The sequence below is a fragment of the Salmo trutta genome, chromosome 21 (genome assembly GCF_901001165.1).
Source record: "Salmo trutta chromosome 21, fSalTru1.1, whole genome shotgun sequence".
NCBI classification, from domain to species: domain Eukaryota; kingdom Metazoa; phylum Chordata; class Actinopteri; order Salmoniformes; family Salmonidae; genus Salmo; species Salmo trutta.
The window spans coordinates 18,062,409-18,078,240 of NC_042977.1; the positions used below are offsets into that span (position 1 = coordinate 18,062,409).

Here is a 15,832-nt window from a genome sequence, read left to right on the forward strand (position 1 = left end):
CTTTAGATGGTCACATTGGATAACTGCCTTCACTTGTCTCAGTGTTGAGTTCCATCTTGTGTTGACAGCAGCAGGGATGCCTCTTTCCCCAAATTCAGCCTCAAACACCTCTTTGAATGTTGTGTTTGTATGTAGCAGTGAGCTGATTTTTGATCACTTTGAAAGAGAAGGAGTCATCACTTTTGTTTCTTTCAAGCCATCTCCCACCACCAGATGGAGAGTGTGGGAAAAACACTGCAAGTACAGTTTTTTTGCAATAGCAGCATCCACTGTTTGCTGGTCTTCCAGGGTTAGCTCATTCCAGAGCTCTGGGTCATCAAGGTGATCTTCATCATCATCTTCATTTTCTTGTTCAATGGGGAAGCACACCATGAATGCTTTTCTCATGTTGGCAGCATTGTCACTAATGATATAGTCCAATTCATCTTTCATGCTGTACTCACCACATATGGCCTCAAATTGCTCACAGATTCTTTCGGCCGTGTGTGGGCCTTTGAAGCGGTCACAGGCCAAGAGATTAGACTTGAGCTGTATCCTCTCTCCATCTTTCTCCATACAGTGCACAGTGACACCAAGGAACCCCCTCATCTTCCGGTCGGACCAAATGTCCACTGTGATTGAAACACGGTCTGTGTTGCTCAAATTAGTTTTCAGTTTGAACGTCTTTCTGTAGCGAGGTTCTCTACTTTTGATGTCAATGTTCTACGACACACTGGGCTGTACATACTGTCAACCACTGACAGAAAGTGACAAACTGTTGTTTTCCACAATAGACAGAGGCAAGTTGCAATCGATAACCAGGTCGGACAGTATTGCATTGTTGATAGCTTTCTGCTGTGGATGATTCATGCTGTACTGCCCTACACGGGTCTCCATGAACTGTGAGATTGGAGACTGTTGTGGTTCACTTGTGACACTTTTGTTCATCTGGTATTGTTCAAATCTGTAAGCATATTAAAAAATAATTGAGCGGGGCAGAAGCACAATCTTTCCTGGTCTCAATCTTGAGTGCAATGATCATGTTCCCGCACTGGCTGACTGTGTGGAGGCTCATTGATTTAACGTTATGCTAGCCTACATGCTATACTAACAAAGTTATATATAGCTGTCGGCTATATTAGCCACGACTTACCGTTCTTTGTGCAGCTTCAAATGTCGCACAAAGTTGGAAGTTGTTGCGCCTCCATCTGTAATTTTCTTCCCGCATGTTTTGCAAGTTTGCAATCCATTTTTTGTTGTTGACTACAGCGTAGTCTGTATATCCGAAAATAATAATTTGGGTATCATCTTTCCAAGGGCTCCATCTGAATTCACCTGCCGACGTTCCTCTGCACTGCCACGCGCAAGTTTTTCTCCGCTGGCACAATTTGATTGGCTGCTGTCCGATTCAAACTGTAATCCGTTAAATGAAGAGTTGATGCGCTGCACACTTTTTAAAATAGCATCGTTTTTAACATTTGGACTTGGGGAGGGTATCAAGTCAGGTCGAGTCATAAGGCTCAAGTCCAAGTAAAGTCACGAGTCATTGGTGTTAAAGTCAAAGTCGAGTTGCAAGTCATCATCAATGCCTTCCCTGTGGGTCAGTTGGTAGAGCATAGTGTTTGCAAAGCCAGCATGGTGTGTGCAACGCCAGGGTTGTGGGTTTGATTCCCACGGGGGGCCAGTACAAAAAAATAATAATAATAAATGCATGAAATTAAATGTATGTATTCACTACTGTAAGTTGCTCTGGATAAGAGTGTCTGCTAAATGACTAAAATGTAAATCATATTTGTGACTCGAGTCTGACTTGAGTCCAAGTCATGTGACTTGAGTCCACACTTCTGCAAAACAGGGTACAAACATAATTGATCACAGACAACAGCACAAAGGGCAAGAAGTTAGAGACAACAATACATCATGCAAAGCAGCCACAACTGTCTGTAAGGGTGTCTATGATTGAGTCTTTGAATGAAGAGATTGAGATAAAACTGTCCAGTTTGAGTGTTTGTTGCAGCTCGTTCCAGTCGCTAGCTGCAGCTAACTGAAAACACGAGCGACCCAGGGATGTGTGTGCTTTGGGGACCTTTAACAGCATGTGACTGGCAGAACGGGTGTTATATGTGGAGGATGGGGCTGCAGTAGATATCTCAGATAGGGGGGGAGTGAGGCATAAGAGGGTTTTATAAATAAGCATACTCTAGCACACATACAAACTCTACATTGTTCACGTTACCTTTCTACTCCAAAGTCTATTTTTAAGTTGTGATGTTGTGTCAGGAGATCCTTATCTCAGACATGTTCTGATGAAACAAAAAAGACCTTGAACAGTACAGAAATAACATTCCTGGAATGGCCAGCGGGGCATCCAATTAGACCACCCCATGCTGAGAGGGAAGAAGGGAAGAGCCAATCAAAATGCAGATTGGATGGGCAGTCTCTCTAATCATCGTGGCTAGCCTTTCATGTTGCAACTCAGTACAGGAGAGGCTTCTTTTGCAGTGGTGTGAAGTAGTTATAGATGGTCAAGGTGAAAGAAGATGGTAAGAGAGAAAGGAAAGTGGTGAAGGATGTGTGCCAAATGGCGCCCTATTCCCTATGTAGTGCAATTTGACCATGAAGGCCTGATTCATGCAGTCTCCTCTGAACAGTTGATGTTGAGATGTGTCTGTCACTTGAACTCTGTGAAGCATTTATTTGGGCTGCAATCTATGAGTCTGGTAACTCGAATGAACTTATCCTCTACAGCAGAGGCAACTCTGTGTCTTCCTTTCCTGTGGCGGTCCTCATGAGAGCTAGTTTCATCATAGTTGTTGCGACTGCGCTTGAAGAAACTTTCAAAATTCTTGAAATTTTCCCGGATTGACTGACCTTCATGTCTTAAAGTAATGATGGACTGTCTTTTCTCTTTGCTTATTTGAGCTGTTCTTGCCATAATATGGACTTGGTCTTTTACCAAATAGGGCTATCTTCTGTATACCCCCTCAAAATGTGTTTAATTAAGGCACACCTGCTAATTGAAGTGCATTGCAGGTGACTACCTCATGAAGCTGGTTTGACAGAATGCCAAGCGCGTGCAAGAGTGTGCAAAGCTGTCATAGTCCCGTGTGGCTCAGTTGGTAGAGCATGGTGTTTGCAACGCCAGGGTTGTGGGTTTGATTCCCACGGGGGACCAGTACGGGGGGAAAAAATGTATGAAATGTATGCATTCACTACTGTAAGTCGCTCTGGATAAGAGCATCTGCTAATGACTAAACATTTTTTTAAATGAGGGCAAAGGGTGGCTACTTTGAAGAATCTCAAATATAGCATATATTTTGATTTGTTTAACACTTTTTTGGTTACTACATGATTCCATATGTGTTATTTCATAGTTTTCATGTCTTCACTATTATTCTAAAATGTAGAAAATAGTCAAAATAAAGGTAAAAACCCTTGAATGAGTAGGTGGGTCCCAACTTTTGACTGGTACTGTATGTATAATTATTCAACTACAGGTGTGAGCGAAAATAGCTGTAAGTAGCAGTAAAAGTATTGTTGTCCGTTAGTTTACTCCAATCAGGCTAGGGCGGAAAAGTATAGAGAAAAAAGAAAATGGGGATTGGAAATGATGCAAACAATTAAATTGATTTAACCTCCAATCTATCTGCAATATTTAAGCTGATCTCCCCTCCCGTCAAAAAGTAATTAAAAGATTTCTAAAAGAGTTTTACAGAGAATTCTAACAAAGTTTTACAAAGCTTGGCTTCAGTAACAGAAAATCCCTAATTATCTCAGCCTGTTCTTCATTATCCTCCATTTAGAGAACATTCTTTCTTTCTTTCTATTATTACCACCCCCCCATCCCCCAGTACGTCAATCGTTCCTTTTTCACCTCACGGGCACTTGTTGTCATTTGTCGTGATTGATGTGTCAGCAAGGCTACAGGGAAATGAACCATAGGGCCCCACACACACACACACACACACACACACACACACACACACACACACACACACACACACACACACACACACACACACAGTCGATTTAAAGATCACAGTGTTCTCCATAAAGACCTCTGGAGCAGAAGGCTGTCGCTGGCAGCGCCCCGGCCCACAGACGCTGTCACACGGTGGGGTGTGAAGGGATACGCTGTTGGGGTGGCAGGAACCAGAGCTAATATGCTATCGCGCTGATGCTACTGGCTGTTTTACTCCCAATGTGTTATGATGTGGCTAAGAGGGATCCATTTGAAGATAGACAGAGGAATAGAGTACCTTTGGGTGTAGAAGACTGACACAACCTTTGAGACTTGTTTGAGGTTCCAGTCTGATTCTGCTACTGACAAATAATAATTATCTTGGCATACACTTGAGTTGGACCCTATTTCAATGATTGTCTGTTTGGTTGTGTTGATACGCGTCTGATAGGGGATAGTTTGGATAAAGGGTTCGAGTGAGAGAAAAGTAGAGAGGCTGTGCAATGGGATTATCTGTATCCTGCATTCAGGTACTCCATAATCGCAGCAATTCATCCATTGGTACACCGTTGTGAGTGTTTATTCCTGTCTTATAACACAGTGCTTTGTCTGTCCACCAGGAGATTCAGGACATGCTGCCAGGGCTGGGCCAGAGCGAGTCCTGGGGGGAGCTGGGTAGTGGCGACACAGAGGATGGCAGCGGAGAATGTGACGATGAAGACGGGTGTCAAGGATCTGGAACGGGGACGGTCAGGAACTGTGAGTCGCACATGTACACACACACACACACACACACACTCACACACACACACACACACACACACACACACACCACACACACACACACCATCAGAGGTGTGGGTTCAGATGTTACAGCAAGTCCGTTTCCTGGACCATATTCTTCCAATACAAACTGCAGGACTATGTTGTATTGCAAAGTGGAGGTCTCTGTTACAGCTTTGTTTTCACATATACGGCCAGACTGCCAAACTATTTACTCTGCACCTTTTATTTATTTATTTTATTTCACCTTTATTTAACCAGGTAGGCAAGTTGAGAACAAGTTCTCATTTACAATTGCGACCTGGCCAAGATAAAGCAAAGCAGTTCGACTCATACAACAACACAGAGTTACACATGGAGTAAAACAAACATACAGTCAATAATACAGTAGAAAAATAAGTCTATATACAATGTGAGCAAATGAGGTGAGATAAGGGAGGTAAAGGCAAAAGGCCATGGTGGCGAAGTAAATACAATATAGCAAGTAAAACACTGGAATGGTAGATTTGTCGTGGAAGAAAGTGCAAAGTAGAAATAGAAATAATGGGGTGCAAAGGAGCAAAATAAATAAATAAATAAATACAGTAGGGGAAGTGGTAGTTGTTTGGGGCTAAATTATAGATGGGCTATGTACAGGTGCAGTGATCTGTGAGCTGCTCTGACAGCTGGTGCTTAAAGCTAGTGAGGGAGATAAGTGTTTCCAGTTTCAGAGATTTTGTCGTTCGTTCCAGTCATTGGCAGCAGAGAACTGGAAGGAAAGACGGCCAAAGGAGGAATTGGCTTTGAGGGTGACCAGAGAGATATACCTGCTGGAGCGCGTGCTACAGGTGGGCGCTGCTATGGTGACCAGTGAGCTGAGATAAGTATATGGGGCTTTGGTGACAAAACGGATGGCACTGTGATAGACTGCATCCAGTTTATTGAGTAGGGTATTGGAGGCTATTTTGTAAATGACATCGCCGAAGTCGAGGATCGGTAGGATGGTCAGTTTTCCGAGGATATGTTTGGCAGCATGAGTGAAGGATGCTTTGTTACGAAATAGGAAGCCAATTCTAGATTTAACTTTGCATTGGAGATCTTTGATGTGAGTCTGGAAGGAGAGTTTACAGTCTAACCAGACACCTAGGTATTTGTAGTTGTCCACATATTCTAAGTCAGAACCGTCCAGAGTAGTGATGCTGGACGGGCGGGCAGGTGCCGGCAGCGATCGGTTGAAGAGCATGCATTTAGTTTTACTTGTATTTAAGAGCAGTTGGAGGCCATGGAAGGAGAGTTGTATGGCATTGAAGCTCGTCTGGAGGGTTGTTAACACAGTGTCCAAAGAAGGGCCAGAAGTATACAGAATGGTGTCATCTGCATAGAGGTGGATCAGAGACTCACCAGCAGCAAGAGCGACATCATTGATGTATACAGAGAAAAGAGTTAGCCCAAGAATTGAACCCTGTGGCACCCCCACAGAGACTACCAGAGGCCCGGACAACAGGCCATCCGATTTGATACATTGAACTCTATCAGAGAAGTAGTTGGTGAACCAGGCGAGGCAATCGTTTGAGAAACCAAGGCTATTGAGTCTGCCGAAAAGGATGTGGTGATTGACAGAGTCGAAAACCTTGGCCAGGTCAATGAAAATGGCAGCACAGTATTGTTTCTTATCGATGGCGGTTACGATATCATTTCGGACCTTGACCGTGGCTGAGGTGCACCCATGACCAGCTCTGAAACCAGATTGCATAGCAGAGAAGGTGCGGTGGGATTTGAAATGGTCAGTAATCTGTTTGTTGACTTGGCTTTCGAGGACCTTAGAAAGGCAGGGTAGGATAGATATATGTCTGTAGCAGTTTGGGTCAAGAGTGTCCCCTCCTTTGAAGAGGGGGATGACAGCAGCTGCTTTCCAATATTTGGGAATCTCAGACGACACAAAAGAGAGGTTGAACAGGCTAGTAATAGGGGTTGCAACAATTTCGGCAGATATTTTTAGAAAGAAAGGGTCCAGATTGTCTAGCCCGGCTGATTTGTAGGGGTCCAGATTTTGCAGCTCTTTCAGAACATCAGCTGACTGGATTTGGGAGAAGGAGAAATGGTGCAGGCTTGGGCGCGTAGCTGTGGGGGGGTGCAGTGCTGTTGACCGCGGTAGGGGTAGCCAGGTGGAAAGCATGGTCAGCCGTAGAAAAATGCTTATTGAAATTCTCAATTATAGTGGATTTATCGGAGGTGACAGAGTTTCCTATCCTCAGTGCAGTGGGCAGCTGGGAGGAAGTGTTCTTATTCTCCATGGACTTTACAGTGTCCCAGAACTTTTTTGAGTTTGTGTTGCAGGAAGCAAATTTCTGCTTGAAAAAGCTAGCCTTGGCTTTTCTAACTGCCTGTGTATATTGGTTTCTAACTTCCCTGAAAAGTTGCATATCACGGGGGCTGTTCGATGCTAATGCAGAACGCCACAGGATGTTTTTGTGTTGGTTAAGGGCAGTCAGGTCTGGAGAGAACCAAGGGCTATATCTGTTTTTGGATCTAAATTTCTTGAATGGGGCATGCTTATTTAAGATGGCGAGGAAGGCATTTAAAAAAAAATAACCAGGCATCCTCTACTGACGGGATGAGGTCAATATCCTTCCAGGATACCCGGGCCAGGTCAATTAGAAAGGCTTGCTCGCTGAAATGTTTCAGGGAGCGTTTGACAGTGATGAGTGGAGGTCGTTTGACCGCTGACCCATTGCGGAGGCAGGCAATGAGGCAGTGATCGCTGAGATCTTGGTTGAAAACAGCAGAGGTGTATTTAGAGGGCAAGTTGGTTAGGATGATATCTATGAGGGTGCCCGTGTTTACAGCTTTGGGGAGGTACCTGGTAGGTTCATTGATAATTTGTGTGAGATTGAGGGCATCGAGCTTAGATTGTAGGATGGCTGGGGTGTTATTCTCTTGAGCGTCTCATCCCGTTAGCGGGATCATTTTCCAGCGAAAAACTCCTAGCGACATTAGCATAACGAAATTCAATATTATTTTTTTTCAAATATAGGACTGTCTCATATCGTTTTATAGATACACCTCTCTTGAATCGACCCTTGTCGTCCGATTTCAAAAAGGTTTTACAGGAAAAGCACAACATTAGATTATGTTAGAGGAGTACATGGTAAAAGTAGCATCATTTGAATTTTCCGACCAAGCACATGCATCACATATAACCAAAAAACAGCTAAATGCAGCACTTACCTTTTACAAACTTCATCAGATGACACACCTAGGACATCATGTTACACACAGCATGCATTCTTTTGTTCAATAAAGGTCATATTTCTATATAAAAACAGCATTTTACATCGGCACCTGACGTTGACTAACTATTTTCCCATAAAATGCGTCCCGGGAAACAGTGCTACAATTTCATAAATTACTATTCGAAAATATTTTTTTATTTTATATTGTCAATCTAAGATTTATAGATGAATATCTCTTGAAAACACCCGTCATAACAGATTTTAAATTAACTTTACAGGGTAATCACACTTTGAGATAAAAGGGATGCGATACTCAGAAAATGAGCTAGAAAACCTAGCTCGGGCGCCATCTTGGAACAATCGCAAATCACATCCAGGAATCCAGGTCCACGACAAATGTATTTTTCGGTCGAAAAAAAAGTCCATCCTTTATGTTCCATTAGCTTGCTGTTGTTAGCGCGTCTGAAGGCTGTATCCAAATGCTGATCCGTGCGCGGGACTTGGCTTACGAAAAATAACTTTTTTCCCTCCTTTAGGTTCATTCAAACATGTCAAACGTTGTATAACATTAATCTACAGGGCCTGTTTCAACAAGAGAGCCAATAAGATTCGAGTGGGACGATTTCATTGTGTTTCAAAACGTTTCCAAAGGTGGGGGTAGACACGGCCGCCGACGTCACAATGCTGATGGCCCTCCTACTGTGACCAATTGCCACAGCGTCTCCTTCACTGAGTTTCGACAGTAGAAGCCTCAAAACACTTTGTAAAGACTGGGGACATCTAGTGGAAGCACTAGAAAGTGCTCAATGATCGATTTTTCACATTGTGAATTACAGGCAAGGCTGTGAAGTCGAGTCCACAATTCAGAATCCCACTTCCTGTTTCAATCGGTCTCGGGGTTTTGACTGCCATATGAGTTCTCTTATACTCACAGACACCATTCAAACAGTTTTAGAAACTTTAGGGTGTTTTCTATCCATATAAAATAAGTATATGCATGTCCTAGCTTCTGAGTTTGATTAGTAGGCCGTTGAAAATGGGAACAAATTTTTTCCAAAATGCGCTGTGGCGCGCCCTATGGTAGGATATCCGTAAGAGGTTAAGCATGTCCCAGTTTAGGTCACCTAGCAGCACGAGCTCTGAAGATAGATGGGGGGCAATCAGTTCACATATGGTGTCCAGAGCACAGCTGGGGGCAGAGGGTGGTCTATAGCAGGCGGCAACGATGAGAGACTTGTTTTTAGATAGATGGAATTTTAAAAGTAGAAGTTCAAATTGTTTGGGTACAGACCTGGATAGTAGGACAGAACTCTGCAGGCAATCTCTGCAGTAGATTGCAACACCGCCCCCTTTGGCCGTTCTATCTTGCCTGAAAATGTTGTACTTAGGGATGAAGATTTCCGAGTTTTTGGTGGCCTTCCTAGGCCAGGATTCAGACAACGGCTAGGACATCCGGGTTGGCAGAGTGTGCTAAGCAGTGAATAAAACAAACTTAGGGAGGAGGCTTCTAATGTTAACATGCATGAAACCAAGGCTATACGGTTACAGAAGTCATCAAAAGAGAGCGCCTGGGGAATAGGAGTGGAGCTAGGCACTGCAGGGCCTGGATTCACCTCAACCTCACCAGAGGAACAGAGGAGGAGTAGGATAAGGGTACGGCTAAAAGCTATGAGAATTGGTCGTCTATGACGTCCGGAATACAGAGTAAAAGGAGCAGGTTTCTGGGGGCGATAAAATAGCTTAAGGTATAATGTAATTACAAAGGTATGGTAGGATGTGATACAGTGGAGGTAAACCTAGGCATTGAGTGATGAGGAGAGAGATATTGTCTCTAGAAACATCATTGAAACCAGAAGATGTCAAAGCATGTGTGGGTGGTGGAACTGAAAGGTTGGATAAGGTATAATGAGCAGGGCTAGAGTCTCTTCAGTGAAATAAGCCAATAAACACTAACCAGAACAGCAATGGACAAGGCATATTGACTATGTACAGACGTGCTACCTGTCCCAGATCTGCTGTCCCAGACCTGCTGGAACCCTGACCTATTTACCGGACGTGCTACCTGTCCCAGACCCGCTGTTTTCAACTCTCTAGAGACAGCAGGAGTGGTAGAGATACTCTCAAAGATCGGCTATGAAAAAGCCAACTGACACTTACTCTTGTGTTACTGACTTGTTGCACCCTCGACAACTACTATGATTATTATTATTTGACCATGCTTGGTCATTTATGAACATTTGAACATCTAGGGCCATGTGGCTGTTATAATCTCCACCCGGCACAGCCAGAAGAGGACTGGCCACCCCTCATAGCCTGGTTCCTCTCTAGGTTTCTTCCTATGTTTTGGCCTTTCTAGGGAGTTTTTCCTAGCCACCGTGCTTCTACACCTGCATTGCTTGCTGTTTGGGTTTTAGGCTGGGTTTCTGTACAGCACTTTGAGAATCAGCTGATGTAAGAAGGGCTATATAAATATATTTGATTTGATTTTGATTTGATTTGATTAAGGAGAGGCATGCTTAGCTGAGTGATCATAAGGGTCCAGAGAGATTCAGACAGCTAGCTGGGCCATAAGATGGAGGGAGGTCTGTTTTTAGCCACCTCGTGCGTTTCCATCTGTACATTAGTGGGGTTCCGTGTGGTAGGGGGGACCAGTCCAATTGGCAAAATAGTTATAGTTATAGTGGACCAAGAAAATTGTCCGATAGACCTATTCAGATAGCAGCCGATAAGACAGCTAACGATTAGCGGGCCGCAGATGGGCGTTCAGGTTACGTCGCGACGGAGGTTGGATAACTCCCTCGGGCAGATAACGTCGGTAGTCCAGTCGTGAAGGCCCGATGGGGCTCCGCATCGGCAGTAAACCGGGTCCGGATAGGTGATTGTAGCCCAGGTGTCACGTCCTGACCAGCAGAGGGTGTTGTTGTGTAGTTTTGGTCAGGACGTGGCAGAGTATGTCTGTGTATGTGTGTTCTGGGTGTTGTATTTCTATGTGGGCCTGTGTGGCTCCCGATCAGGGACAGCTGGTGATCGTTGTTCCTGATTGGGAGTCATATAATTAGGAGTATGTTTGTCACTTGGGTTTGTGGGTGGATGTGCTAACACTGCTAGTCTTTTTGTATGTATAGCCTGTTGGCCTGTCTGAAGTCATCCGTGTTTATTGTTTTTTTTGTGTATTCTTTATTCTTTACAATTAAAAGATGAGTATCCACATCCCGCTTGCATTTTGGTCTGACTCTGTCTTCGAGATATCTTCAGATGAAGGAGAAACTATGACACCCAGGAGTGGCTGATGGAACTCTTCAACTGGCTAGCCCTTACCTCTACAGCTATGTTTACAAGTGAACAACCCACTGTAATACCATCATAACACCAGTGTAGATGGAGGGAAGGAGAGAAAGGGGAGAGAGAGAGAGACAGAGAGGGAAGAGAGATGAGCGGGTGATTCTGTGCCTACAGCAGCACCTAGATCTTTTGCACAGATTATGTCAGACCTGGGCCCTGACAGTAAATCTTCTCGTAAGACAAAAAAATAAGTGGTGTTCCAAAAAGGGTTCAGTTGTCAGGACCAAAAATACAAATTCCATCTAGACACCGGTGCCTTAGAGCACACAAAAAACGACATACCTCGGCCTAAAACTTCAGCGCCACAGTAACTTTACAATGTTTGTGAACGATCTGAGAGACAAGGCAAGAAGGGCCTTCTACGCCATCAAAAATACAGGCTAAAAATACTTGAATCAGTTATAGAACCCTTTATGGTTTGTGGGGTCTGGGGTCCGCTCACCAACCAAGAATTCACAATGGGACAAACACCAAATTGATGAATTCTGCATGCCGAATTCTGCAAAAATATCCTCCGTGTTCAACGTAAAACACCAATAATGCATGCAGAGCAGAATATCTCCGTGTTCAACGTTAAAACACCAAATAATGCATGCAGTAGCAGAATATCTTCCGTGTTCAACGTAAACACCAAATAATGCATGCAGAGCAGAATTAGGGGACAAACACCAAATTGAGACTCTCCATGCCGAATTCTGCAAAAATATCCCCCGTGTTCAACGTAAAACACCAAATAATGCATGCAGAGCAGAATATCTTCCGTGTTCAACGTAAAACACCAAATAATGCATGCAGAGCAGAATATCTTCCGTGTTCAACGTAAAACACCAAATAATGCATGCAGAGCAGAATATCTTCCGTGTTCAACGTAGAACACCAAATAATGCATGCAGAGCAGAATTAGGCCGCTAATGATCAGAATCCACTCTGACTGACCCAAAATTAAGGAAAGCTTTGACTTTGTACAGACTCAGTGAACATAGCCTTGCTATTGAGAGAGGCCACCATAGGCAGACCTGGCTCTCAAGAGAAGACAGGCTATGTGCACACTGCCCACAAAATGAGATGGAAAGTGAGCTGCACTTCCTAACCTGCCAAATGTCTGACCATATTAGAGACACTTATTTCCCTCCAAGTACACAGAGCCAATTTTGTTAAACTCCCATATCTATTGGGTGAAATACCACAGTGTGCCATCACAGCAGCAATATTTTTAACTTGTTACTACAACAAAAGGGCAACCAGTGAAAAACAAACACTATTGTAAATACAACCCATATTTATGTTGATTTATTTTCCCTTTTGTACTTTAACTATTTGGACATCGTTACAACACTGTATATAGACATGATATGACATTTTAAATGTCTCTATTCCTTTGGAACATTTGTGTGCCATAACGTTTTATTGTTTATTTCACCTTGCTTGGGCATCCTATCTTTGGAAAACATCTGAGAATGAGAATAGTCCATCTGCTTCACTGGTCAACCATGTCCTGTTCATGCCCTGTCACACTCTCTCTCTCTCTCTCTCTCTCTCTCTCCTCTCGCTCTCTCTCTCGCTCTCGCTCTCGCTCTCGCTCTCGCTCTCTCTCTCTCTCTCAGTGCAACACCATGGCCACAGCTGCTACGGAGCTTAACTCTAAATCCTCCAACCTGTGGAAGGCAAAGAAAACAAAACTGTTCTCAAACAATCCTCCCTCTGTCCCTCACTGATACGATTTATAGCCTCCCTGATACACACACACCACACACACACACACACACACACACACACACACACACACACACACACACACACACACACACACACACACACACACACACACACACACACACACAATCAGACAGAGCCTTGGGCAGGCCTGGGGAGGATTGAGAAGGGATTATTGACAAGACAGAAAACCTGATGACTTTGATTTTCTCATTGGCTACCTAATCATCCAACTGACTCCTCCTCACCCCTCCACCCTCCTCACACCTTCACTCTCCCCACCCCTCCACTCTCCTCACCCCTCCACCCTCCTCACCCCTCCACCCTCCTCACACCTTCACTCTCCTCACCCCTCCACTCTCCTCACCCCTCCACCCTCCTCACCCCTCCACCCCCTCTACCCCTCCTCACCCCTCCACCCTCCTCACCCTTCCACCCACTTCCACGCTCCTCGACCCTCCCCCTCCTCACCCCTCCTCACCCCTCCTCCATCTTCCACACCCCTTCACCTTCCTCCACCCTCCTCACCCCTCCACTCTCATCCACCTTAATTCACCCCTCTACCCTCCTCACCCTTCCACGCTCCCCACCCACCTCTATTATACAGTGTGCTGGATGGTCCAGTCAACTATTATAGAGGTGTGGAGAGATTTGATTTGTGGCACAAGAGAGAATGTGTTGTTGTGGGTGGAGGTCAGGACTCTTCTCATTTTCGTCTCTCTCTCTCTTTCTCTCTCTCTCTCTATCTCAGTAAACATCTGCTTTGACCTCGATGGTCTCTTTCCCTGCTGAGTGGTTGCTATGTAGGGTGTGGTCTTGTGTGTGCGTATGTGCATGCTCTTTGTTTGTGTGTGTGTGTGTGTGTGGCAGTATATTGATGTGCTGGTGAGTTCACAAGGCCACTGGACCTGCCTCTGGGGCGCTGTTAATTTACAGGGATGACCTCTGACCCAGGAACTATTCATTAATTTACAGATTTAACAGTTGAAATGTCTGTGGCAGTGTTTCCCAAACACCTTCCTGGGGACCCCAAGGGGTGCACGTTTTGTTGTTTGCCCTAACACTACACAGATAACCAACTCATCATCAAGCTTTGATTATTTGAATCAGCTGTGTAGTGCTAGGAAGAAAAAAAAACGTGCACCCCTTGCGGTCCTGAAGACCGAATTTGGGAAAGACTGATCTATGGCGAGACCTTAAAATGGTTGTCTAACAATGATCAATAACCAATTTGACAGAGCTTGAAGAATTTGGAAAAGAATAATTGGCAAATGTTTCACCATTCCAGGTGTGGAAAGCTCTTAGAGACTTACCCAGCAGGACTCCCAGCTGTAATGACTGGCGAAGGTGCTTCTACAATGCATTTACTCACAGGTGTGAATACTTATGTAAATTAGATATTTTCTGTATTTCATTTTCAATACATTTGGATACATCCTAAAAAAATGCTTTCACTTTGTCATTATAGGGTATTTTGTGTAGATGGGTGAGAAAGAACATCTATTTAACCCATTTTGAATTCAGGCTGTAACAACTAGTGCCCTTACGGTGACACCGGCGGTCACGAGTCATGATGGCAGTCAAATTCCATGTGACCGTTTAGTCACGGTAATTAGTCTTCTCCAAGCTCTGATGTTGCTGATGGTCAGTACTAGTCTACCAAACTTGCTAACTGCCTGGTATGCCGCACTCTATTGTCCCTCTAATCTATAATCTAATCAAACACTTCATGAGAGCCCATGAGCTCATGTTGAGCAACATTTCTATAGGCTCTGCAATTGTGTGAGAAAACAGAGTGATGGCCTCTATTAAAAAGAGGAGGATCCCATCAGCTTTCTATAGGCTAGACCTACTATATTTATTTCTCAACCTTCCTATTATTAAGCACATTGCTTCTCTGTAAAACAGGAGTATAGCCTACCTGGCTGGCATGAAAATGCTTCATGGGAAAAGCATCCTCCATTCGCTATTTAAATGCAAAGATGGCATGTCTTTTTTTCCCGCTGCCCCTGTTTCGATACAGGTGAATTATAATGGCCCATTCTAAATCAAAACAAATTTCACACATATATTATTTAGTATATGTAAAGACAAGATTAATCAAGAATAGTCTGATGGGTTACAATACTAGCCTATCACTTGTGAATTATATATTATCACTTGTGAATGATGCCCAGCATTAGAAACAATGCCTTTTTTCTGCGACTTGTTGGAATCATAGTCACACAGCTCATGTAGTCTATCCCATAGGCCTATACGTTTTAATAAGGTTTGTATCACTAAAGTGGCCAAATAACTTCTTAAAATAAAGCACATTAATCTGTTTTACAAGGGTTGTAGAGCCTAACTGGCATACATAAGCAGTGCGTGAGTTTCATGTTTGGGGAAGATAATTTCACCATAAAAATGCACCTTTATAATAAAAGCATTACATGCATAGTCGAACTGTGGTGACTTTTGAGAATAGTGTTTTGCCTAATGGAACATTTGCATTTATAGCCTACTGCCATGTGCACATTGCTGCATTTATAATGTGAAGAAATAGCCTAATAATTTATCAACATTTTAAGCTAAACGTTCTGATCTGTTGCGTCAGGCTTTTAGCGTAAAACATACTTTTTTTTATGCTAGTGGTTGTATTAATTTGGGATCTATCGAATCCCACAATTGTCCCAGACTATGTTTGGAATATTTATTTCTCGCACAGAATAGAATATGTCGACTTTTGTACTATGGGGGATAGTAGATTGACATAGGCTAGTGCTTTTGCTGTTTGTTTGGTCTACTCATGTTGTTGGCTAACGAAAAGTATATGTGGACAGTTCTTCCAATATTTTCAATA

The 15,832-nt window shown here is 43.7% G+C and overlaps 1 protein-coding gene across 1 annotated transcript in view; it reads left to right on the top strand.

Annotated features, from left to right (window-relative positions):
- Window positions 1–5,477, top strand: part of LOC115156859 (glypican-5) — a gene marked incomplete at its 3' end in the record, with an annotated part of 150,966 nt that extends 145,489 nt beyond the window's left edge. The window contains exons 8-9 of the mRNA XM_029704637.1: window positions 4,561–4,699; window positions 5,455–5,477. Of these exons, the coding sequence (XP_029560497.1) occupies window positions 4,561–4,699; window positions 5,455–5,477 (162 nt within the window). The remainder of the gene's footprint in view (window positions 1–4,560; window positions 4,700–5,454) is intronic.
- Window positions 5,478–15,832: the final 10,355 nt, after the last annotated feature.